Below are 27,141 nucleotides of genomic sequence, written 5' to 3' on the forward strand. Positions count from 1 at the left end.
GGAGCAAAGGCAGGCAAAACTCAGGAAGCTTTTCTTTATCTGGAATAGGGGATCCGTTTCCTTCTGCTGCTCCCGGTGCAGAAGTAGTTTCTTTTGCAGGTCCATCCTATCATTTCCTCACTTATTTGCTGAGTATTAGAAGCTTGAACCCTTTCAGTTCCTCTTAGATAATTTGGGGGCTTTGCGCTTTCAAGATTTCTCAACCATAATGTTGTGGAATTGGCATGAATTTATGTAAGAACATATATTCCAGGTCAATTTATACCCAGTGTCTATCCAGACCAGAACACCTCCCATGTGCATAAAAGGGACTCTGTCTCAATCATCAGTAAGGCAAGAAGGAGGATCTCTTTTCATCCCCTCTTGCCTGGATAAGACATTTGTACCTAGGTACCCATTCCTGTGTGAGACAAGTTGTCTCGTTGGGCTGATGGGATACGATAAATGAAGAAATAAAATAAAAATACCCAAAAGAGATGGCAGTGCTTACAGTCCCAGCTATTCATGAGGCTGAGGTAGGAGAATCCTTTGAGCTCAGGAGTTTGAGTCCAGCCTGGGCAACATAGCAAGAGCTCTCTCTTAAAAAAAAAAAAAAAAAAAAAAAAAAAAAAAAAAAAAAAAAAAAAAAAATTTAAAAACCAACTAAGTAAAAATAATTTTAAAAATCTGGTGTCCTTGTTTTGGCTTTGCCAGAAAATGCTTTGATTTAGAGTAGGAAGATGTCAGACCAGGCGTGGTGGCTCACCTCTGCAATCCCAGCACCTTGGGAGGCCGAGGCGGGTGGATCACGAGGTCAGGGATTCCAGACCAGTCTAGCCAATATGGTGAAACCCCGTCTCTAATAAAAATGCAAAAGTTATCTGGGTGTGGCGGCGTGCGCCTGTAATCCCAGCTACTCAGGAGGCTGAGGCAGGAGAATCGCTTGAATCCAGCCATTGCACTCCAGCCTCAGTGACAGAACAAGACTCCGTCTCAAAAAAAAAAAAAAAAAAAAAAAAAAAAAGAGGTAGAGCATATTTGTACACATTGTAGTATTCATTTGTCATCTTTCTTGATCACAATAATCCATTGTCCCTATATATGGATTTGAACTTGAGCCCTATTAAGTAAGCCGCTGTGCTTCTGGTAAACCTTTTCTTTTTTTTTTCTCAATGCCTTATTTGTCAAAGACTCTTGGAGATAAAAATAAACACGTGCAACTTGTTTGTCCTCTTGTACTTTTCTGTTAGGGGCTATTCATGCTGATGACTTTAAAACTGCGCTTACACACGTCTGCGAGTGTGGATGTGTGTATCTACGTACATCATTTGAGAAAGTGCGGCCACCTAGGATTGGCTACAAGGCAAAGGTGGAGAAAGGTGGAGACCTTTAGGAGCCCACCCACCCCAGCGTTAGGACGGTGGGCCTGAAAGTTACTATGTAGAACTCCTCAGCATGCAGCCCTAACCCAGTACAGAACGTGTTAGGGACAGAGGAACAACATTGATTTAAATTACTTTAAAGCCTTTGATAACCCCTCGCTGGCCCCTTCTCTGGCGCGCTGAGTTCTGCCTGGCCTTGGCCACGCACTGGGTATTCAGGTGGACACCGGCGAGAATGCGCGCGCGTGTGTAGTGCCCGGACACCTACACTTGAAAGTAAACACCACGCTCGGGGCGTCCCTGGACATGCTTAAAACATTTCAGAGTCGCCTGTTTTCACCGCAGGGCAGTGCTAAGGTCCCCCTGCTCCGGGGTGGGGGGGGTGGCATTGGCCTGGGTCTTCCCCCCGGGGCAGAGCGCCGGTAACACGGCGTGTGTGTGTACGCGCGTGTACACACTCTCACACACGGTTAGAAAGGGTCCAGGCGACACAGACACACAGACACACACACACACACACATTCTCTCACTAGGCTAGAAAGGGTCCAGGCGGTTCCCGGCGCTTTTCCAGCCCTTGTTTTCATGGCTCACCCTCCCGCCAGTCGCCCCCCTCTGCTCTCCGTCGCCGGCCCGGCCGCGTGGGGTTCCCCGGGAGCCCCCACCCACTCGGGGACCCCAGAGAGCCCCGAGTCCGCGCCCGGCCCGCCACAGGCCTGAGCAGAAGGCCCCACTCACACCCACCGCGCCGCGGCCGCGCGGGAGGCCTGCGCCGCCCGCGCCACCCACCGGCCGGGCCCGGCGAACGCAGCGGAACGGGAGGGTGGCCGGCCCGGGTGCGCCCTCCCCGGCCGCGGCCCCGCGCGCCATGTGCCCCCGGCGGGGTGCGTCGCTCCCGGGCCCGCCGCGGCGCCTTTAACCCGGGCCAGCGAGCGGGGCGGAGGGGGCGGTCGGGTGGCTCAGAGGAGGGCTCTTTCTTTCTTCTTTTTTTGAATGAACCGTGTGACGTTACGCACAGGAAACCGGTCGGGCTATGCGGAGAATGAAGTAAGAGGACAGGCACCCCCGCCCCGCGCCCGCCCCCTTCCTCCCGCGCCCGCCCCTCCGCGCCGCCAGCCCGCCCGCCCGCCGCGCTCCCGCCCGCCGCTCGCCTTGGCCCCGCCGCGCCGCCGCCGCCGCCGCTGCCAGCGAAGGTGCCGGGGCGCCGGGCCCTCCCCGCCGGCGGCCGTCTGCGCTCGGAGCGGGCTGCGCGGCGGGAGCTCCAGGAGGCGGCCGCAGCCAGCGCCGTCGCGCAGGAGCAGGAGGAGGAGAAAGGGTGCGCAGCCCGGAGGCGGGGTGCGCCGGTGGGGTGCAGCGGAAGAGGGGGTCCAGGGGGGAGAACTTCGTAGCAGTCATCCTTTTTAGGAAAAGAGGGAAAAAATAAAACCCTCCCCCACCACCTCCTTCTCCCCACCCCTCGCCGCACCACACACAGCGCGGGCTTCTCGCGCTCGGCACCGGCGGGCCAGGCGCGTCCTGCCTTCATTTATCCAGCAGCTTTTCGGAAAATGCATTTGCTGTTCGGAGTTTAATCAGAAGAGGATTGCTGCCCCCGTCCCCGGCTCCTCCATCGTCCCCCCTCCCCTGTCTCTCTGCCGGGGAGGCGTGAAGCGGTCCCGTGGATAGAGATTCATGCCTGTGCCCGCGCGTGTGTGCGCGCGTGTAAATTGCCGAGAAGGGGAAAACATCACAGGACTTCTGCGAATACCGGACTGAAAATTGTAATTCATCTGCCGCCGCCGCTGCCTTTTTTTCTCGAGCTCTTGAGATCTCCAGTTGGGATTCCTGCGGATTGACATTTCTGTGAAGCAGAAGTCTGGGAATCGATCTGGAAATCCTCCTAATTTTTACTCCCCCTCCCCCCGACTTCTGATTCATTGGGAAGTTTCAAAGCAGCTATAACCGGAGAGTGCTGAAGATTGATGGGATTGTTGCCTTATGCATTTGTTTTGGTTTTACAAAAAAGGAAACTTGACAGAGGATCATGCTGTTCTTAAAAAATACAAGTAAGTTCTCTGCACAGGAAATTGGTTTAATGTAACTTTCAATGAAAACATTTGAGATTTTTTTTACTTAAAGTGCATTCGAGTAAATTTAATTTCCAGGCAGTTTAATACATTCTTTTTAGCCGTTTTACTTGTAGTGTGTATGCCCTGCTTTCAGCCAGTGTATACAGGAAAATGCACCTGATTTTTTTAACTTATGAGTTTGTTTTTTCTTTAACCTTTCAGCATCACGGAGGAAGTAGACTGGCATTAACAATACTTACTACTAATGTGCCTCATGAAATAAAGATCCGAAAGGAATTGAAATAAAAAATTCCTGCATCTCATGCCAAGGGGGAAACACCAGAATCAAGTGTTCCGCGTGACTGAAGACACCCCCTCTTCCAAGAATGCAAAGCACATCCAATAAAATAGCTGGATTATAACTCCTCTTCTTTCTTTGGGGGCCGTGGGGTGGGAGCTGGGGCGAGAGGTGCCGTTGGCCCCCGCTGCTTTTCCTCGGGGAAGGATGGCGCACGCTGGGAGAACAGGGTACGATAACCGGGAGATAGTGATGAAGTACATCCACTATAAGCTGTCGCAGAGGGGCTACGAGTGGGATGCCGGAGATGTGGGCGCCGCGCCCCCAGGCGCCGCCCCCGCGCCGGGCATCTTCTCCTCCCAGCCCGGGCACACGCCCGGTCCCGCTGCGCCCCGGGACCCTGTCGCCAGGACCTCGCCGCCGCCGCCCCCGGCCGCCCCCGCTGCCGCCGCCACGGGGCCTGCGCTCAGCCCAGTGCCACCTGTGGTCCACCTGACCCTCCGCCAGGCCGGCGACGACTTCTCCCGCCGCTATCGCCGCGACTTCGCCGAGATGTCCAGCCAGCTGCACCTGACGCCCTTCACCGCGCGGGGACGCTTTGCCACGGTGGTGGAGGAGCTCTTCAGGGACGGGGTGAACTGGGGGAGGATTGTGGCCTTCTTTGAGTTCGGTGGGGTCATGTGTGTGGAGAGCGTCAACCGGGAGATGTCTCCCCTGGTGGACAACATCGCCCTGTGGATGACCGAGTACCTGAACCGGCACCTGCACACCTGGATCCAGGATAACGGAGGCTGGGTAGGTGCACGTGGTGATGGGAGTCTGGGCAGAGGCCGCAGGTCCGAGATGTGGGGGGTTGGAGTGTGGCGGGTGGGCTCCTGGGGTAAGGGGAGGCTGTGGGGCTGGTGAAATAAAATCAAGGTTGTTGCTTCCCGGCGTCCATACCTCTTCCTCTGGACAAAGTGCTCTCTCCCAACCTGACTGATGACGCCTGCCATCTGAAAGTCTTTAACTTGCTCGCTAGTTGAGGAGGTCCAGTAGGATGTGGTGGTCAATGGTACCCCTTCAGTGTTTCTCGAGCTGGAGGTCCAGGAGTCCCCAGGACCACAGTTTCCTGGCCTGAGCAGCTTGTTGGGACCCGAGGGAGATATCAGGGACTGCTTATGAACCAGATGCCAGGTTGGGTCTTAACAGTCTGCATCCTAAACAAGCTCCCCTGAGACACGCCCCTGGTGCACTTAAATTTGAGAACACCCCAATGAGAAGAACAGATTCCACAGAAGACTAAGGGTACGCGTTTTCTAACTCGGTAAAATTTTCCTAAAGAGGAAAACCAACCTGAGTCCCTTTCCCTGGAAAACTTAGTTGTGTTTGTAAAGAGCTAGGTTGACATTCCAAAGTCCTTCCACTGGAATCTCCAGTGTGTGCCATGTTTCCAGTGGGCGTGACACAGTGTCTTGAGGGGTATTGGTCTATGGCTTTGCTACCTCGTCAGTGACAGAATTTGCATCGGCTGCATTCTTTATGTTCTATAATCTGTGTATAAGTTACTAATTTACTAGAATGTTGTTAGAATCTTGTTTTTCACCACCTAGAGTCGACCTAATTTTGTGGTCTCCTGAAAAAATTTGCATCTAGGTATCTATGTACGGTGTAGAAGAATTGATTGTTAGCTGTGGATTCTCTCATACCCTGACTTTAGTTGAAGTGATTGGTACCCGTGGCTTTGAAGAACATATGTGAGATGATCTTTTTCTGGTACTGTGCTAGATAGAGCTTTCATCATTGTACCATACAGTTGTACTTTTCTGAGATTCTTTAGGGAAGGGGTGCAGCTCCTAAGATTCAATGATTGTAATGGAGAGCTATATCTCACACCTAAAATGATGAATTTATAAAAAAGTAATTCCTGTCTGGTTTTTGTTTGTTTGTTTGTTTTTTACAGTTTTTGTTTTAATCTGAAGAGTTATCTTTGAAAAAAAAAGGATGCAATTCAGCAATTCAGTACTTCCTTTTATAGTCTCTTGGGAGAAAAACTAACGTCATTACTTTATAGGTCCTAACAGGAGAAAAAAGCCTAGAAATGACTGCAAGTGGATTAGATGTCAAGAAGCACACTACATGTTTTTCTTACATTTCACAAAGTGTGCTCATATTAAGGGGCCAAATAGAGAAAAGGCCAAGAAAAGCAGATGATTGATGGGAACATCTGATCTTATTTGACCAAAGTTGACAAAATATTGATGCCACTGTTTGGTGTTTAAAAGTAAGATGAACTAAAATACCCCAATTTAAATTTCCAAAATTTAAATGCTCTTCTCGGTTTGTTGAGATCTCACATTATCAGATCTTTAGTAATTCTGGAAGAATTTGCTAAAGGGTGAAAAGAATATTTTTGTTAAATATTTGGTTAAGTAGGTGGTTTGATTTTTAATCACCATAACTAAAGAGGTTGGGACTTCCAGACTCCAAAAGGATCCTTTTAAACCAAAGTAAAACGGATTTAATAGTTTCACCATTTCATATTTTCATGAAAAATTCATATCTAAAAATTTTCTTTCTAGTTGAAGGAAATCCAAGGTGGTAACTGGTATCTGTCTATCATGTAAGTTAATAAAAACATGGGAAACAGAGATACATGTTGATAATAGGAATTAAGATACAACCTTGATATTTGCTGCTGAATTTCAGTGTTATCATCTCATGGAACTGAAGTTTTCTTTTAAGTAAAGGCTCACGTTTTTCTTTTTTTAAAACAGAGTTTTTATAGTCTAGACCTATCTTTGTGGTCAACAGGTATCTGAGGTTGGTAAATGCAGAGGCTACGTTTTGTGATGCCAAACCACAATGACATACCATAGACCATGATAAACATTTTTTGACAAAATTGCTTCTAGTAAAAATAAATCATACAGAAGCACAGATGGCTGATGGTAAAATATGTAATAGATATTTCAGAACAGAAATCTGTAAATTTCAGAACAATGCATAGATGGTGACTATATAGGAAAACAAAGGAATTTAGAGTGTGTGTGTGTATATATATATAAATATATATGTGTGTATATATATGTGTATATATGTATGTGTGTGTGTATATATATATGTGTGTGTGTGTGTGTGTGTGTGTGTGTGTGTGTACACGCACCAGGAAATGCACTCATAGGACACTTTGGAATAATAGTGGTAGTGTTTGAGAATGATAAATGATTTGCCTATCATTTCGAACATGCATTATTAATATAAAAGTTATTTTAGGCATGGCATACAGACAGATTTTCTTCAAATTTACACCAATCGGGGTTACATCTCTAATAATATGTTGTATTTTACAGTGTAAAGTAGTGTTAATGGTAAAGCTTCAGAAGAGAGCTAGCATATTCTCTTGACATGTGCCAATTATCTGCACTGTCCCCAGGGTTCAGTGGATAAGCCCATCTCCTGAATACGACACTGAATACTCCAGGCTTTAGACTTCAAGTCATTTCTTTTTCTTTGCTGCTGCTCCTACAAAATGAGAACCTTGCGAGGCTGAGGAAATCTGTTTGAATTTTGTGTTCCATAACATGGAGAAATCAGGTCCTTGGAATGATCAGCCTCTGATAGACTGTCCCAGAAGACTACAAATTAAATAAAGACTAAAGAAGTAATTGGGTGTAGAGTGGAGTGTGGCTTTATTCCTAGGTCTGAATAAGGCATTGTGTGGCATCCAGAGAGAGGCAGTACAGAGGGAGCAGTGAGAGAGCAGCAATTCTAGAAAATGTGGAAACCTTGCTGCTCGGTGTGGCTTACAGACCAGTAGCACATGCACCCCCTGGGACCTTCTTAGAGATGCAAAAGCTCAGCTCCCACCCCAGAGCTCACATATTCCGAGTCAGAATATGTGGTCCGTGCACATTAAAGTTAGCAATGCTGGCTACCATCCTTGGTTCCTGGTGGCATCTTTTAGGAATCGTTGCTACCTGGGATGGATTCTGCATTGTTCCCTTCCAGTGACCTTAAAGATCTGTAGTATTACTTGGAATACTGAATATTCCGCTCATGTTATCTGACTTCAGGCAGACATGAATTGGGATGAAGGAGAGATAGCAAGCAGGTAGATTACTACAAGCCCAGTCTTCTTGCAGATATTTTTTATGATAGTTATCCAATTTGTATTGGCATCACTGGTCCCATTAAGAAGTATGATAGCTTTTCTTCTTCAGTTAAAGGCAAGAGAATGAGCTCTTTTAATAGCTCTGTTAGTTATTATTTTATCTCCTCCTGACACAGTTTAAATTCTGGAAATGACTTTAGTGACCTTGCAACAGCTTTAAGACAAAGCGACTCTTGCAGGCAGGGGTTGGTGGGCAAATGATGGTGAGTGTCTTCCCAAACTGAACTGTGATAACATTCAGCTTCATGTCTTAGGAGAGAGTGAGATACGGACTGCTAGAAAAATGAGATGATTCAGACAGGAGACTGGAGGAGATGAGCTTTATTCTATTGATGAGATGGTAATCCGACTTACTTTTTGGTCTTTTGGTGTCAGTGGTTTAGGAAGACAGCTTCCTTTTCATTAGTTAGTCAGCAAGCAGTTTTTCCTTTCTGAATGCAGTCCAAATCCAGCAAAACATTTGATTAACTAGAAAGCAATACCATTCTCATGCCAGTGTACAAATTATATGAAAGAGCATCATTTTTCTAGTGTCCGAGGATTGGCTGTGTATGGCCAATTTTGGCAGCAAAATGATAGGATTAAAAATAGCTTGAAGATGATCTGGTCTTCATATATTTCATGATGAACTTTCCTTGGGAAAGTGTATCTTTCTGCCTGCTAAGAATCACATGACCCCTTTCAATAATTTATTTAGTAGAAAAAAACATATTATTGCTCCTGGAGTTTTCAGTCATGTGCTGTGGAGTGATTATGTTTCTGGACCTTCATAAAATTTTATGGTTAACTTGAGTTCTCTTTTCTGTTTTAGAGCCTTTGTTGCTATTCAATGTCCATTGAAAACATGGCTTTCTTTTGCACATTCTTTACTTTGAGTTGTACTTCCTAATGAGAACAGATTGTCCTTTTTAGCAATCTTTGATCGAACTGGTACATTTCAGATTACTTAAATGTCATCAGGCCACACAGTGTACCAGGTAACAGAAAGCCACAGATTTAAAAAAAAAAAAAAAAAAAAAAAAAAAAAAAAAGCAAGCAAAATTCTTGTAGTTTTTTCTTATCTCTGTTCCAGTCCTATTGTGCTTTTTGGAGGGATGATAAGCCCACTCGTGAGTGAGTGTGTGGGTGCTGTGTGTTAACGTGATGCTTCCCACCCGGCATACCTCCACACCCATTTCTAAGGTCACTCACTGTGTCTCAGCGGTAGCTTAGCAAAGCAGTATCTCAGCAGAAGTGCATTTGTGCTAGCAAACAACACTGTCTTTGTAGTGTACAAGTAGAAAGTTTTCTTTTTTTCCCCCAGAGATATATTGTATTCGAGGTTCAAAGGTTCTGTTCAACCTTTTTAAGGTAATCTAATATCACCTTATTCAGGTATAACAGTAACTTCTCAATCTGGTCATCCTTTCTGTCAGCTACATATAGGAGACCACTCTGTGAATTTACTCCACTGTGAAGTTTCTCTTTCGTGCCTCTTGGTTTGGTTAAAGCAACCTTAATGTTTGATGTCTAAACAGGATCAATGATGAAAATCATCCAAGGTCTGAGACAGTTATTCCACAGACATGATTGCCAGTCTTACATGAGTCCTGCCCTGGGTTAGGCTGGAGGCATGGGAAGGAGCCCCTTCCCTGGATAAACTCACAGGCAAGTGTTGCAGGCGCCTGAAGAAACTCACAGTTACCATACTGCCTGATAAGCATGATCCTAGACTCAGAGACTTAGAGGGAAAAAGCAAGTAACTCTAAGTTATTTTGTGTGTACTTCGATCTTGGTCTAAGAAGGTTATTTCTGACTATATGGCTGTTCATGTGTGCATTAGGCCTAATTTAAATAGGGTCAAAATGTAGATACTTTAAAAATACTGTATAACATAGACATATGCTTAAGAGAACTGAAAGGCAGGGGGAGTTCCCTTGTTAAATATTAACCCACTAAGCACTATTTATGCACACTAAGAAGACTTAATAAACAGCAGTCTACAATTTTTAAAACATTTCATTAATTGTTTTTAAGTAAAAGACAATCAAGGCTCTGATGAGACTGACTGGAGCAGTGTAATTTGAAGAACTATCTTTCTTAAATAACTTGCATGCCAAAAAATACAAGGAGGTTTTGAACCAGAACAGGGCTCTTCCTTTGAGGGAGGGAAAAAGCTTCTGTTCTGTTTTGGTTTGAGGTTATATTATTGTTCTATTTACTGAGACACATCTACAGGGCTAGTTACAGAACGTCACAGTCCATCGTGATGCTCCTGTTCCTAAAGAGCAGGTGTTTGCCTTCGGACTTTTTGGGCTTATGGTCCTGTTTATTTAGATGGAGACTGTAAAACTTTTAAAATGCTAACAAAGCTGTTTTCACTTAAAAACATATTTTTATAGATTGTCACTTGTTGTTCTGATTTATGTCCAATTCTATATATGCCACAGCACCATTTCTCTGCCTGCCATTTGCCAGACAAAAGATACACCCATCTGTCCTTCAGTGTGAGTAAGGATTGAATGATTATTCCTCTCTGTTTCAAGTCATGGGGATTTCTCATAGGTGCCACCACCCCCGTGACCGTGACCATCCCCTACCTACCTCGTCATTCCATCAGAGAGGGACCTCTCAGGTGTAGCTCCTTGTTAACATCCAATTAATGAAGGGTAGGATTCACCTGAGGAAAACAGCCATGTGCTTAGATTCCAGCAAAAGGGAGCAGAAGTGGGGAGTCTAACCAAAGTGAGAGGGTAACCCTCACCCCAAACATGCTGCAGGCAGCTGGGCAGCTCAAAATTCTGTGACCAGATACTATTCTTTCCCTCCAGAAATTATAAACTTTAACCCTGTGCAGAGAAAAGATAGTATCTGCTGGCAAAATTTTTACTTGCTTTGATTTCTGTAGTGCAAGATTATAGTGAGGTTATACTTGAGCCTCTGATACATTTTTGACTAACTAAACTAAAATAGCTTAGGGTAAGGACTACTTCCCCAAATGCCCTTTTAAACATGTGAGAAAGGGAATCTCCCTGACATACCGATACGGCCACTCGTAGCAATATACTGAGAGTGACTTGTGTGATTTTCTTGGGCGATCAGGCGTATTCTGTGAGCAGGTTACCTATGGAAGACACCTGCCCTTGACCACCATGTTTGGGCCACGTATGCTTCGATGGGGAAATTTGTGTTTCCATTCTGCTTCTTGTTTTGCCTTCAATACGGGATAGAGCCGTATTCCAGTTTTAGTTAATAATCAGCTCTCTGGGGCTTCCATGTAATGAGTCAGAAACTTATGACTGACTCCACTCTGCTCTTTATCATGTCTCCCGAAAACAACCTGAGAACCCACTGTGTCAAGTGAAGCTTTAATTTTTCAGGGGAGGCTTTTTTCCATTGAGACCAATACATCTTTTCTTGTGACAGATCCAGTTACTGTATTTCTTTATTTTTAACTGTCGAACAGACAGTTAAGCTGCAACAGAGTATGGTGAGTTTACCAATTTTAATGCTTGGAACACCAAACAAAGGATCAGTGTTGCAGGTTGTCTTTTCTTGACTTTTCCCAGCTCTCCTTAGCAGATAGCTAAGATGATATTTTTTCTGCCTTACAACATGATGAATGTTATATCTCTATATTAACTCTGAAATTGAATTGCAGCCAAATATTCCTTTCAGCTGCATTAGAATTTTCTAAGAGAATACGAGATACATACTTAGTCCTCTTAGTTTGAAGCTATATCTCAGATGCATTGATATCTGACTTACAATTAAAATAGGAAGAAAGTTAAGTACAAATTATATCATCAGCTTTAAATATTGATTTATCTTTTTGGAAAAAAAAAGTAATTCCATAAAGGATGGCAGCATTGGCATTTCTGGGTATAAAATTTCAGGGTCATCTCCTAGACATTCCCTTTATGGATTCCTGCCAGCATCTTTAAACACACACACACACACACACACACACACACGCTGAAAACGCAGAGAGAGGTGAGATATTTTATAACAAAATTATAAGAACAGTGAGACGGAGCCACTTACTAACCATTAAAGTGATAGTGTAAGAAGACAATAATTGGAAGAAGTCCACAAAACTTAACCCTGGGCTCCCAGGAACCAGGGCAGGGATGGTCATGGGAAGGGTTTTCAGGATCCGGTTATTTAGGAAAGGATGCACTCTCTGATTTATTGAAAAAAAAAAATTGATTGAGGCCGTATTCCATGCAAAAGTGTTTTAGGTAAGCAAAAAAAAAAAAAAAAAAAGAAATAAAAGAAAATGTCTAAGATAACTTTTGCCTTCAAGGAACTTAGCAATCAGTAGGGGACTAAGACACGGATGCAAATCGCTGTAATCCTTGGCAATGTGTGGTAGACAGAGAGGCCCAACCCAGCTCCAGTGGCATCTAAAGAGTTTCACACAGGAGATAATTTTGAGACAAGTTTTAGAGAAGAGGTAGGAGACATGGGGAGACAGTATTTCAGGTAGTGGAATCGGAGGCATCGAAGCAGGCAGGAATGTGTAAGGTGTGTTTGGGGAATTGTAGAGTGTCTGATTTGACTGGGGCATGGAGAACTCTCCTGAGATAAGTCCATAGTTTTGAGAATTTACCAGTGCATGCTAAGTTAAGAAACTTGTATAGACAGCCCTCCCTATCTTTGGGTTTCATATCCATGGATTCGACCAACTTCAGATCAGACATATATGGGGTAGGCCAGGCATGATGGCTTAGGCCTGTAATCCCAGCACTTTGGGAGGCTGAGGTGGGCAGATCACTTGAGGTCAGGAGTTCAAGTCCAGCCTGGCCAACACGATGGAACCCTGTCTCTACTAAAAATACAAATACTAGCTGAGCGTGGTGGCTTGCGCCTGTAATCCCAGCTATTCAGGTGGCTTGAACCCGGGAGGCAGAGGTTGAAGTGAGCTGAGATTGTGCCATGCACTCCAGCCTGGGTAACAGAGCGAGATTCTGTCTAAAAAAAAAATAAGAGACAAAAAAATAATAATAAAGTATATAGGAGGATCTGCAGGCCATATGCAAGTACTACCATTTAATATCAGGGACTTGAGCATCTTCAGATTTTGGTCTCCATCGGGGTTCCCAGAGCCAATCCCCTGAGGATACAGAGGGACAGCTATGTTTAGCTGTACCAGGGACGTTGAAAGGATGTTACAAAGGTTCTGAGACAAGGTGGGTTGCATGGGTTCGAGGAAGATTGACAGTGACTGAGGCTGGACGGGGAGACCAGGTGTGAGGCCTGAAGCACAGTGATGGAACGGAAGGGACAGGACTGACGCAGGTGTAGAATCAAAGGACCGACAACAGGTCGAGTGTGAGGAATGAGGGAGGGAAAGAATCAGGACTCAAGTGCCATCCTGGCTGGCTCAAAAAATGACACTGTCTTCCAGAGAGAAAGGAAAGATAAGAACAGTTACTGCTTTGTGGGGTACATGTGATGGATTTAATTTTGGACGTTCCAATAGGATAGCCAGGCGGAAATGCTCAGTAAGCCTTAGACATAAGGATCTGGATTTCAAGAGAGAAACTGAGGCTGAACCGTAATAAACCTTTCCCTACAAATCATGTAGGTTTCCCTTTTGCTTCTTTCATTGCCCAAAGTGGTCCTAACTGCTACTGCTCATGTTATCTTCTTTTACTACTGCTGTTTGCACCCACTTTTTCCAAGGGCGACCTGTAGATTGCATGGATTGGGTTAAGGTGGGTAACTTGAAGCTTTACTGTTGCAAGCTTGGCTTCTCCACTACCAGTTGCCAACTTAACCAATACTTCAACTTGAGTCAGGTTAGTATCGTTCGAAATATCCTAATAGTATCCTCTACATGTGACTCTAGGTTTTACAAAATCAAGGTGTCCTTTCTCATTGGGACTTCCTTATTAATAAAATATTTCTTCTATTAAATTCAACCTGGCACCTGGCATAGTAGACACACACAATGATTTTATTTATTGAATGAATGAATAAAATGATTATGTTAGAAGCATTTTGAGCAATTCATCCTGAGCAGGATTAATTTTCTTCTACTTCTTTTATTATAGTGTGTGTGTGTGTGTGTGTGTGTGTGTGTGTATACGTGTGTCTGAAATGTCCCATCCTACAGATTCATTAATATTTAACAGAAATGAAAGAAGAAAAATACCTATTGTTTTGATTTCTTCCTCTTCATTGAATTGAAAACGTATATCATTTATTCCTAAAGAGAAATCTAGATTTTGCTTTATATTAAACATTTGACATTTATTGGTCCTTAATGCTTATATAGATACCAGCCTGCTGGTTGTCACATGCTATCTGTTTATACAAAGGTTGTAGACACACAGTCTACATACATGTGCCTAGTTGCTCTCATTCTTTCTGTTTCACATCTCAAGCCTAACCCAGACTGAAAGGGTTTTGAAGGCTGAGATTATTCATCACCCTATCATTATACAAAGCAGGGCTGGCCCAAGGTTCTCACAGTGGGAGCAAGGTGGATTTTAACTGATCAGTGCTATAGCTCAAATATAAAAAGAACTGCAGCATAAAAGTCACAAGGATAAATGACCCCCGCGTTCTTCTCCCATAAAAACAAGCAACCAGTAGAAGGTGGAAGTCAGTACACTTCAGCATTCCCAGAGGTGGGAGACCCTACGATTTCATTTCTGAAGACACTGCTCACCAAGAAGACCACCTGGGATGTCTCAGATAAAACAACTGCCTGGCAGCTTTTGGCTAAGTTCTCTGTTCTGGTTGAAGGCAGCATCACAGCCTATCTGTGGTTTTAGCAACTGATGGAATTTGTATTTTGAGAACCCCCATCCCTTGGCCTGAAGCAAACTCAAAGCATCAGTTGTCATCTGTTTGAGAAAGATTTTGATTTGTTTACTTGTAATGAAGCTTGACCATACTTCTCCAGGGGCTTTTAAAAAAGATGAATGTGTCAGATTGTAGATTTGTCCCCATGAATGAAACCACAAGCAAATTCTCTTCTCTCTCCCAGCCTCCCTTCCTCCCTCTCGTTTCTTCAGTGGCCATCTGTGCATTATGTTCCCACTGCCAGGCCCTCTTCAAGCGGCTTATCTATGAGTGAATTCAGAAACTTCAAATTATAAAGGACACCCAGATAATTGGCCTGTTCTCCAAAGTATCTGTCCCCTGTGCTGCTGCCAGATTCCTCCTTAATGAATACATCCAGTGACAGTGGGATTCTTGAGCTTGTCCGTATCTGTGAGAAAATGAGCTCCCCTGCTTTGTAACAGCTTGTGGCTCAGAGAAAAAAAAAAATGACAGCCATTCCACAAGTTTCCTTTGAATGTAGTTTTCTTTCCCATAAATGATACTTTGAGAATACAGTTAAGGGGTTATTAGTTTTCTATTTCATGCTTGGCCTGTGTGTGAGAATAACACAAGCTGTCACTGCAAATCAGTAGCTAAAAATGCTTTGTCTGGTTAATGTGAGCATTTAATATTTGGCTCAATTAAAAATTAACCGATGAAAGTACATGTCATTGGAATTTGAAAATACCTTTTGTAAGGAATACTTAAAGGGCACGACCGATGAGTAAACCAGTGCTTTTAAAATATGGAGAATATAGGGAAATTTAATGTCAGTTGGGATACTCGACTCTTCTTTAAAACCTCTCTACCCATTTGACATGGCAGGATATTGACAAAGAGTGGCCTCATTGTTATGGCAAGGGACCCACTTGCGTCTCTGTGTTTTTAAGTGAATAATTGTTTCTTTGCACTCAGGTGATTAAAGCAGACACAACAAGAGATCAGTTACTCATTTATACCATACTTTAAAAAAAAAAAATTAGCCAGGTCCTGGAGAAGTGGGAAGTGAGAGCAAGAGACGCATGGCTGATAGTCTAGGGTAGGGGTGTCCAGTCTTTTGGATTCCCTGGGCCACACTGGATGAAGAATAATTATCTTGGGCCACACATGAAATACACTAACATGAAATACACTAACATGAATGATAGTTGATGAGTAAAAAAAAAAGCAAAAAATAAATTTCATAATATTTTAAGAAAGTATGTATACAAATTTGTGTTGGGCTGTATTCAGAGCTATCCACCCACCATGGGTTGGATAAGCTTGGTCTAGGGGAGTGAAGACCATTCAACAGCAACTGCAGGAGAGAGAGCATGCTTAAAGCTATGAGAATAGATGCAGCAATAGTGGGGGTGTTTATTAGAGTCAAGGAAGTCTTCCCAGGAAGGGGACTGAAGCCTGAAGGATGAGCAGGACTCAATCTAGTGAAGTGGGTGGGAGGAAGCAAGTGTGGCCCCAGGCAGAGCTTTGGGAACAAAGGCCAGAGGCCAGAGGTCACGTGGTGGACTGCAGGAACTGAAGAGTCCAGGCTGGCTGGAGTGGAGCGTGCAAGTGGGTGGGTCAGAAAGACGATGCTAGAGGTGGCCCACCCTGGAAGGGTTTGTTTCAGATACATCACTCTGACTCCACTCCAGACCGTTAATGAGACGGGGGAGAAATCAGTGACCAGATAGGAGGCTCTTTCAGCAAACGGGCAAGAGCCCAAGGGCCTGACCTAGAGGAATGGTAGTGGGAACAGAAAGAAATTGCTAGCTTTGCACAATGATTAGGACGAGAGCGCAGAGATTTTTTTTGGCGGAGGTAATGATTGACTGAATGCTTCAGAACATGGCTCATTTCTTCCTGAGCTTTGCTGGTCTTTCTGTATGATTTGGAAAGAATGTGGTCATTGTTCTGGTTATATACCAATGCTGTTTTCTGGGGTTTTTGTTGTTGTTGTTTTGTTTGTTTTGTTGTTGTTGTTTCTGGCGATGAGGTCTTGCTCTGTTGCCCAGGCTAGAATGCAGTGGCACCAGTGCAGTTCAAGGCAGCTCACTACAGCCTCCAACTCCCAGGCTCAAGCGATCCTCTCACCCCAGCCTCCCGAGTAGCTGGGACCACAGGTGCCTGCCACCACACCTAGATGATTTTTGTCTTGTCTTTTGTAGAGACAGGATCTCACTTTGTTGCCCAGGCTGGTCACAAACTCCTGGCTTCAAGCAGTCCTGCTGCCTCAGCCTCCCAACGTCCTGGGATTTTAGGCACGAGTCACCTCACCTGACCTTATACAAATACATATTTTTTCTTATTTCACTTTTAAAAATATAGTCTGGTTAAAAACTCTACTTTGGTAGAGTTCACCGCTTTACTAACCATCAGTTAATAAAAGTATGTTTGAGGAAAGAATTCAATTATGAAAGGCAGTTTTCAGAGAATTCTTTTTCAGGTGAAAAAATACAGTGGTATCTTGCCTTTATATAGGATTTTAAAGTTTCCAAAAAAAAAAAAAAAATTCCGTATCTGTTGGCCCATTTGATCTTCACAACAACCCTAAGCAAGGCAAGTATTATAGTCCAACTTTTCCCGTCTTTCCTCCCCCCACACACTGTTATTTGTTTATTCCCACATAAAGAAGAAAGTTTGGCCAACAAAGGTGTGTAAGAGCCAGTAAGCAAAGGAGGAGCTGCTATTCATTCCCTGGCTTGGGAGTCCGGTAGATATTTCTTTATCCTGCGCTGCTTCTCTGGATATGTGTTCATAAGGACACAAGATTGCGAAGTAGAGACTTAAATAGATTGCATTTTGAAAACTAGTATACTCTACTGCTTTCTATCTCAAACATGTTCAGGGAAATTGGAATGCAGTCTTTTCTTTCTGGTTACTTTTCCTTTGATTCAGCCTTTGCAGTGTTGCTCATGCTTGCTGCAGAGGGGCATCTAACTGCTTCCATTTGGTGCATACACATCAGCTGAAGACCCTGGGAGGAAGTGCTTGTGAGCCAGGTGGGCTTGGACACTAGGGAAGGGACAGTAGTAGGACTATGGTGCGAGGTCTGTAACATGTGAAGAGACAGCCCTGTAAAACAGCTCCTCAACAGGGGCAAACTAGGCTTAGATGAACACGTGTGACTGTTTTCGCTTGTTGACACCTGACGAGTAGCGGTGTTATATTAACATGCTGTTTGCTGCCTTTATTTCTTTGAATCCCTCAGTCCTTGTTTATTATGTTTGAAGGTTGTGATTAGCTTTAATCACACGTGTCCATAGGTGGGCAGGCCTAGGAATGTTGCTCTTCTGTCTTCCGTCTTTTTTCCCAAGAAAATGCCACATTGGACCATCAGGAAAAATAACTAATGGCTTGATACCTGAGTGGATGAAATCATCTGTACAATGAACCCTAACAAGTTTACCTCTGTAACAAACCTGTGCATGTACCCCTGGACTTAAAATAAAAGTTGAAAAATTTTAAAACAAAAAAATAAAAAGAACAAACAGTAATAAAGATGAAAAAGTCCTTCAGAGTCTTTAAATTTGCTCATAGAGCACTGACTGAGACACCGTCTCCTTTAGTAACGAAATACAATTTAAAAAATTAAATTAGGCTCCTCCTTTTAGGTGACCAAACAATATTTGGCATGTGTTGTTTTTGAATTTTAGAAATGGTAGAGTCTTCATCAGTAGGGTTTCCACCATGTTAAAGGGCATGTTACTGCGAGTTCATTAAGTCAACAAATATTTATAAAGAGTCTATTCTGTGCCAATCATTGTTCTAGGGGTTGGAGCTATAAACATGATAGGTAAGAGCTCTCCTATCTGTTGGGAATCCCACATTGTGAGGAAGTCAGAATAGTAAACAACTTAATAATTAACAATATAACATAAGGGCTACGAAGTAAAGAAAACAGGGCAGTGCAATAGAAGGGTGCTGAGGGGACAATATTAACTTTTTCCTTAGTCTTTGAGATTTTTCTAGCAGTATTACAGGTTATACAGAGGAGATGTAATGGATTTTTCTTCATTAATAGTTGAAAAAAGTGTTGTACCTTAAAAATAGTAAATGTATTGGTATAATATAGCTCTTACATCAGTTTAAAATAAGTTACCATGAACAATGTAGACTTAAAAGAGACTTGTGCTATTTTTGGCTAAAATGTTTCGAGCGTTCTTTTCCTTACCTACTCATCCTTCTCATCTTTCCATTTATCACAGCATTGCTCATTGGCCTCAATCACTGAAAGTCGGGAGGAAGGAAGGAAATGAATATTTAGTGAATCCCAATATGTGCCAGACCCTGGATTTAACACTTTTAGGGATAGGAGGTTATTTAACCTCAGTAATGTCTCCCAGAGGGCAAGAAGTGGATTTATAGATGTGGAAGCAGAGGTTCTGCAAAGACTTTGCCTGGGAAGAGGCTAAACCAGCATCCTTTATTTAGGCAATCAAGTGATGTTCATGTCCTCTGGAACTTAAATTAAAAAAAAAATTAAACAGAAGCATATTACAAAAGCACAACTTTATGCGTGTGACTTTTTGGGTTCTGTAGGAAGCCAGTTAGTAACTAGAAGGTGAAGTCTTTCTTACCACATGGAATTTTAAGTTCTTTTGTAGTTAGAAAACAAATGAAACTTTTTTTGTTTCCCTTTTGACTCCTAGAGTCTGTTTAAATAGCCTTTGAAAAATAAGTAGTAATCACTGCTTCCTACCAAGACCAGGCACCTGATTCAGAAGCTCTCACAGGGGTCAGAGTGTGTGTTGGCAAAACAAACCCACGGTGCCTTCCTGGTTCCAGAGAAATGATCTCACTGTCAAATTGTAACCTGCCTAATACCTTAATAAAAAGGTGGGGAAAGTCTGCGGTTTTACCTCTGGTATGATCCTTATCCCTTCACTCTTTTTTATTTTAAGCATGACCTTAGTGTTTTTCTCTTCTAGAGTCCAGAGGTGGAATGACATGTTACTCAAGTTTACAAGATGAGGATGTAACTGTTTTCATATTTAGCTGTAAATTTTATTCTACTTAAAAACAAACCCACCTTCAGCAACCAGGAATATCAAGGGAGAGTTCTTTCCATCCCCCTCAGTTTAATTTGGATACATTTGGCCCAGAACAGCACAGTGTTTCCATAATAACATTTGAACAGGATGCCCTTGTGTTATTTGCAGGGCTAAGGGAGTTTCAGCATGGGCCAGGAAACTACTTTCTTAAAAGAAACACGAAATTCTGACAAGATAGGAAATTCTTACTGCATCCTTACTAAACCTCTTTTTTTTTTCTGCTTTCTCATTTATTTACATATCAGTTGTGTTATGAAACAGATATAGGTTGAATATTTAACTCAACCTAAGTTCATGTGCAGAATAAGTCACTCTTCAGAAGGACAAAAATAATGTTTTGAGTGGTTTGTTTAATAAAGCACATATTGAAAAATTTCAATTCAACGTCTTCCCTGGGCATAACATGTTATGACTTTTTGGAGTGAACTTCATGGTACTTCATAAGGAAGCAAAAAAGGAAGGGAAATTATTATTAGGGCGGAGGGACAATAGTGACCTTTCATTAAGCAAGACAGAGTTCACCACCATGCTCCGCAAACCCTGGGCTCTGTGTTAGATGAACTGAACAAGTCACCAGCTATTTCCTCTCTCTCTTTTTTTTTCTTTTTCTTTTCTCTCTCTCTCTTTTTTTTTTTTTTTTTTTTTTTTTTTTTTTTTTTTTTTTTTTTTTTTTGAAATGGAGTCTTACTCTGTTGCCAGGCTGGAGTGCAGTGGTGTGATCTCAGCTCACTGCAACCTCCACCTCTTGGGTTCAAGTGATTCTCCTGCCTCAGCCTCTGGAGTAGCTGGGATTACAGATACCCGCCACCACGCCTGGCTAATTTTTTGTATTTGAGTGGAGACAGAGTTTCACCATGCTGGCCAGGATGGTCTAGATCTCCTGACCTTGAGATCCACGTGCCTTGGCTTCTCAAAGGCCTGGGATTACAGCTGTCAGCCACTGTGCCCGGCCTCTCTCTCTTTCATAGACCAGACTGCTTTAAAAATATTGGTCCAATATCACCTAAAATGTTTCATTTATAAGCTAAAACCCGACATTATAATATTTAAAAGACTGCTTTATATAGTTTTTACATATTCTTAAGATCCTAGTGAATTCAGATAATCAGTATTTTTGCTCTTTTAACAGCTTTACATGTGACCTCTTAGTTCTAGATGTTGATCTCAGGACAAAGGAAGAGTAGCTTTGGATTCTGTGCAGTGGACAGGCGCACTGGTTTCCTGTGTGAAAAGGACAAAGCCCCGCCCCTTCTGAAGCTCAATTCTAATGTCCTCCAAGAAGCTAGGCGTGCCTGTTTGTCACCAGTACTGTAATTTGTGAGTAAAAGATCTTTTTTTTTTTTTTTTTGAGACGGAGTTTCGCTCTTGTTACCCAGGCTGGAGTGCAATGGCGCGATCTCGGCTCACCACAACCTCCACCTCCTGGGTCCAGGCAATTCTCCTGCCTCAGCCTCCTGAGTAGCTGGGATTACAGGCACGCGCCAGCATGCCCAGATAATTTTTTGTATTTTTAGTAGAGACAGGGTTTCACCATGTTGACCAGGATGGTCTCGATCTCTCGACCTCGTGATCCACCCGCCTCGGCCTCCCAAAGTGCTGGGATTACAGGCTTGAGCCACCGCGCCCTGCTGGAGTAAAAGATCTTTATGACTGCAAAAGACATTAACACCTGCAGAGATCTTAGTTTCTTGATAACGTTCAGAATCACAACTAGGAACTAGGACATCATTTCAGCCCCTTGTGTGCAGAGGGATGCCACGAAATTCATATGCTAAAGTTCATACCTGTTACCCATGAGAGCTCAGCCACCCTTCTCAACCAGTTGATGTAAACATCTATCTGTATAAATATGCAGATATATACATAGGTATATATTTATATGATATGTGAGCTAACAAATACATAACATTTACCATTTTAACCAATTTTAAATGTATAGTTCAGTGGCATTAAGCACACTTACATTGTTACATAAACCATTGTTGTGTAAACCATTACTACCATCTGTTTCTACAACTGTCTCATCATTCCAAATGGGAACTCTACCCATTAGACAATAACTCCCTGTTTCTTTTTCTTCCCAGTCCTGGGCAGCCACTATTCTATTTTCTGTCTCTATGAATTTGACTCCAAGAAAGACTTTGATTCCTGCCATCAGTGGAATCAGGCAATATTTGTCCTTTTGTGTCTAGCTTGTTTTACCTAACATATTTTTAGAGTTCATCCATGTTGTGGCATGCGTCAGAATTTCATTCCTTTTTAAGGCTGAAGAATATTCCATACCATTTGCTTTTTTAAAAGCCCATTTTCTCACAAAGTTGGTTATCATTTTCCCCCCAGCCAATAGAAACAGGAAATACATTAAATTAGAATTGACCTGACAAAGAAGGCCATGGAGGCCTGTAAATTATTTGAAGAATTATCTTAAGAGTTTGACAGCAAGAAAGAAGACAAAAATGGTCTTAAAACCAGCTCAGGAGGCTCTGAGGCTCTTCTGTGTGGGGCAGGCAGTCACAGAGATTCGGATCCATAGCACAGGATGGTCTTAGTGATTCCTAATGATGCTGCTGAGTCGTCAAGACAGTTATTTTCCGTAGAAACAGCCGAAGCGTTCAGGGAAAGTGGGTAGTAAGTTGCAGAAATATCTCCATTCCAAATGGTTAAAATTTTTTAAAAGTTTAGGCTTCAGTCATCTGAAAAATTTACTTATGTGAAATGATTAATTCCAGACTGTAGTGAAAGAGAGGAAGCCAAGCAATATCAAAGTAAATATATATGTTAAATAGGCAAAGAGACCTCCAGGGGCATTTGCTGACTTCTTTCATTCTTTTCCGTCTCTGACCTTCCTTTCTAGAGTAGAGAATTAGTAGGAACTTGACTCAGGTGGATAGGGATGTAATTTCTGGGGGAGCTTTTGCTGCCTTACTGCATCTAAATTATTCTGTCTGCGCGTAAATTAAATTGTGCACATATTTAGAATAGCTGCCTCCCCTGCTCAGGATGCACAGAGTGGTTTTTGTGAGGAGTTGCTTTGCAGCCTTAACTCTGCCTCCTGACTTCATTTTGAAACCACTGTACAATAAAATGTGGTCATTTGTTTGTTCCACATTCTTTGTGCCTACTGGGTTTCTGGACATGATCTCTGGCCCTGGGTGGGGGGGGGGGGAGGCAGTCTCCTGGGGAAACAGACACATAAACAGATCTATTACAGTCCAGTGAGTTTTTTCCTGGGAAAGTTAAGGATGGTTTCACAGAGAAGGTGCCATTTGGCCTGGGCTTGAAGGATATGTAAGAGTTTTTTCAAAAAGAAAGAGAAAGAGAGAGAGAGGGGAGAGAGAGAGAAAAAAGAAAAGAGATCTCGCTCTCTGGAGAATGTGAAAGGGTACCATATGCAAATAAGCAGAGGAATTGAAGGGCCTGCCAAGCTTGGGAATGGCAAAAAGGTCAGCGTGACCAGAAGAAAGGGGTTTGGAGATGGATTGGAAAGGGGATAAGTGGGAAGACATTGGAGGCTCACTCTGCAAGGCTCTGTGTGCCCCACTGGGGAGTTCGATTGGATCTTTCCTGCAGTGGAACGCCAGTAAAGGTTTCTAGCAGGATAGTAAGCGATACGACGGGGTTTTTTTGTTGATGAAAACACTGCTGACAGTAGCGTGTTGGTGGCAGTGAGGGCATCAAGGGGGCCAGATGGGAAGGTGGGGTCAGGTGCCCAGGTGAAGTTGCTGGGCAGCTGCCCTGAGGCATGGGCAGTAGGAACTGCCAGGGGTGTGACTACCTGAGAAGGTGTTCTGAAGAAGAATCAGCAAGGCTGATCATCGCTGATCATCGCTGATCATCGCTGAATTCTCAGTGCTCAGTGCAAAGCAAGCACGTAGTAGACAATAATATTGATCGAATGAATGAATGGACAGGCAGCTGGGCACACATGACAAGCAGTATTAGCAAGTGTTAAAGTGACACCCAGCTATTCTCACGACAGTGATAAGGCAGAGGTTCACATGGCCTGTACTTTGCCCAACGCTTTCTAAACATTCTATCGCTATTCGCGTATTTCTTCGTTGTAACAGTCCTGGGAGCCGGTGGTGTTTTCATCCTTGTCTTGCAGATGAGAACACCGAAGCTTGCAGAGAGGGGACTCCTTACAGCTGTTTGGGTGACTGAGCTGGAATTTGAACCCAGGCAGTTTCGGAGTACTTGGTGCCCTTAAGTCTGAGGCTCTGCTGCCGCCCAGCTTTTGAGCCTTCCAGGAAGCTGCTTCTTTCAAGGCCTCAGAAGTGATGACTCGGGGCAAACCTCTGTAGTGGCAGGATGCAGAGAAGCCTGTTTAGGAAACCATTTATCTCACGTAGACGTGCCATCTGAGATGACCTCAGTAGAAATAACAGTGGCAATGATAACAGCTCCGAAGCCTTTTCCCTGGCATAAGAAACTAGTTTTGTAATGAAAATGGAATTTCTCTGGAGAATAGTCCTAGAAAGAGGCAGTTGAGATAAAAATAACAAAATGTAAAATAGCATTGCATGGTTTTCTGTGTTTTTCCTTCCACCTTGTCCTTCTCCGTTGTGTAATTTGCCTTGTTCCCTTGGCCATGGGTAGGTTGGGCGTCACTGTGACTTGACTCCTGTCCTTTGGCCCAAAGGAAGAGATGAGTGTGTGCATTTAGGGGCAGCTATTCGCATCTTGCCTGGAATTCGCCCTCAACATAGCTAGCTAAAAGGAGGAGAGGCCCTTCAGGGTAAACCTTGTTTTCGGCGTCGAAGTCCTTGGCTTTCTGGAATGAAGGGTGGTGAGTTTGGTTTCCCAGGTGGCCCGTGGGCCAGAATCCGAGTTCCTTGGCATTCAGGTGTCTGCGGCGTTCTGGATCATTACATCTGCAACCGAAGCTGTGTTTTCAAGCCATAGGTCAGAGTCGTGTAAAATAAACTCTTGTCATAACAAAGGATGCAGCAGCCAGATTATAGCGCGGAGTTCCTTCACTCATTTACCCCAGAGGACACTGATTTTCATGTCAGCATAGGGAAGCGATTCCATTTGTGTGCCGATTCTAATTGCGGGTCTGTCTTGCTCGACCACCCTCGTAAATGGTGATAAATAGTGGTGGCCATAGCAGCACAGAGAGAGAGTGCCGGCCTGGAAACCCAGCCAAGCTCTCTTGGCTCCAATTTTATGCAAATTTGCCTAACAGAATGCAAATGATTTCACAGGAATACGGATTCCAGGGACACGTGCTCATCTGTTTTCAGCAGTGTTCCTGGGCTTTTAGAAGCAGCCACTTGAGAGGCCAGGCAAGTCCGCAGAGAGGCAGGCTAAAGGTGCCTTGCGAAGGAACGGCTCACCCCATCGGCTGATGCCACGCCTGGAATTTCATTACGAGCAGTGACTTTCCCTTTGGCAGTCCGTGAGCCAAGACTTCTGTGTTTTGGGAACAGGAAAAGGTCAACACAGACTAATGCTTTTTCAAAAAGTCCTTTATTCTTCCTCTTATCCCAAGGATTTTCTGTAATCACAGTATATATCCAAACATTTATTCATCCCACACGTGTTGATTGGGCATTTAGTCACTAAAAGGCACTGTGCTAGACACTGAGAAAAGGCTGCTTCCTGACACCAAGGAGTGACACCATAACATTGTGTCTAAAATCTACTCCCACCCGCTCCAATGCCATGGCTGTGGCAGCCACTGGCCACCTCTGGCCACCAGGCTCATGTAATGTGGCCAGTCTGACTTGAGATGTGATTGGAGTGTAAAAAATACTCCCCAGGTTTACTGGATTTCAAAGGTGTAGTATGAATAAATGAATGCAAAATATTTTATCAGTAATTTTTATATTAATTGTATGTTGAAGTGACAGCATTTTGGACATACTAGTTTTATAAAATATATTAAATGTGACCACTAGAAAATTTAAAAATACGTATGTGGTTCCCATTATATTTCTATTGGATGGCACTGGTCTAGACTGCTAACCATTTATTGCACAATGTGGTCACCATTTTATTCCCATAGTTGGATATTACCATATAGGAGGATGGAAAGACCTTTCTTGTTTTCTGCAGATGAGCTACGGTTGTGTAACCCTTTTCAAAGTGCATTCATATTCACGTTCTGTGGCTCCCATAGTCAGTGTGCTGAGCTGGGCAGGGAAGGCCTTACTATCCTTTCACAGATGAGTATATTGAAGTATAAGAGGTCACTCTTGCCAGCCTGCTCTAAAAGTTCAAGCCAGATATACAACTTCAGTAGTTTCTGGCTGGGCATGATGGCTCATGCCTGTAATCCCAGCACTGTGGGAGGCCAAGGCAGGAGGATCATTTGAGCCCGGGAGTTCAAGACTAGCTTGAGCAACTTGGCAAAAACCCTGTCTCTAGAAAATGCAAAACAATTAGGCCAAGCATGGTGGCAGTTGCCTGTAGTTTCAGCTGCTTGGGAGGCTGAGATAGGAGGATCCCTTGAACCCAGGGAGGTTGAGGCTGCAATGAGCCATGATTGTGCCATTGCTCTCCACTCTATCCTGGGCGACAGAGCGAGACCTTGTCTCAGGAAAAGGACTTCAGTAGTTTCAATTCTTGCCAGCCTGGACCATTACAGCTGGGTTAGGAAGGTTGGAAACAGAACTTCAGCCTTTCGACTTCTATTCCAGTACCTATTACAAATAAACAAAAATGTAGCCATGGAAATGTTTACTCCTATTTCTGTACCAAAGGTGATAGAACACAGCCCACTTATAATTATTTCTGTCTGTGTGTGTACGTAAATACACACAAACATGGCCTGCAGCTGGCTAATAAAACACAGTAATCAAAGCCTGTAGTGGATATTCAGTGTAAAAGTAACACTTGCTGAATTGTGAGGCCCATCGGGGAAGGGCAGTCTCAGGGGGAGACAAGCATGTGGTCACAACCAGAGGGGGTTTCCTTGTGTTGGGAGTCAGCTGCTGTTAGGGCAAATTCCTGACAGCATCAGGCAAGGTTGGTGGATCCCACCTGTCAGAAAATCCTGAGACTGGGCTTTAGTCCCTGAGGGAAGGACGAGGCAGGTACCCTGAACCAAAGAGGCAAGGTGTCCGACCCAGGAAGTCACCCACCACTGGGGAGGGCTTCGGATAAAGGCTGGGGAGGTGCAGTTCTAAGGAAGAAGAGAGAAATGATAGAGGCCAACAATAGGAGGCGGATGTGGGTGAGATCTGTGTAGCTGTTGAGGACATTTAGGGCAAGGGGCCTTGGGTTGTATTCTTCTGACCCGCCAGGCATTTGCTGTTTGGGCACATCATATACTCTTCTGAGCTTTCATTTTCATCTGCATATGAGGGAGTTGAGTTAGGGGGTCTCTCACTAACATTTTGTGATTCTATGAGTTTCAAAGGCCAGAGAATCACCAAGGATCATATTAATAAGCTATCAATGATGATATAAAGGTTTTGCTTCTCACTGCTGC

At 43.7% G+C, this 27,141-nt stretch overlaps 1 protein-coding gene across 2 annotated transcripts in view; it reads left to right on the forward strand.

Moving 5' to 3' along the window:
• Nucleotides 1-2,503: 2,503 nt before the first annotated feature.
• BCL2 (BCL2 apoptosis regulator) overlaps nucleotides 2,504-27,141 on the forward strand; it is a 197,414-nt gene continuing 172,776 nt past the window's right edge. The window contains exons 1-2 of one of the 2 annotated variants that reach the window (XM_074383291.1): nucleotides 2,504-3,403; nucleotides 3,629-4,499. In XM_074383291.1, the coding sequence (XP_074239392.1) occupies nucleotides 3,912-4,499 (588 nt within the window). In that variant the 5' untranslated portion in view covers nucleotides 2,504-3,403; nucleotides 3,629-3,911. The remainder of the gene's footprint in view (nucleotides 3,404-3,628; nucleotides 4,500-27,141) is intronic. The other variant, XM_039463518.2, reaches the window with a different exon arrangement.

The sequence above is a fragment of the Saimiri boliviensis genome, chromosome 13, assembly GCF_048565385.1.
Source record: "Saimiri boliviensis isolate mSaiBol1 chromosome 13, mSaiBol1.pri, whole genome shotgun sequence".
Taxonomy (NCBI): domain Eukaryota; kingdom Metazoa; phylum Chordata; class Mammalia; order Primates; family Cebidae; genus Saimiri; species Saimiri boliviensis.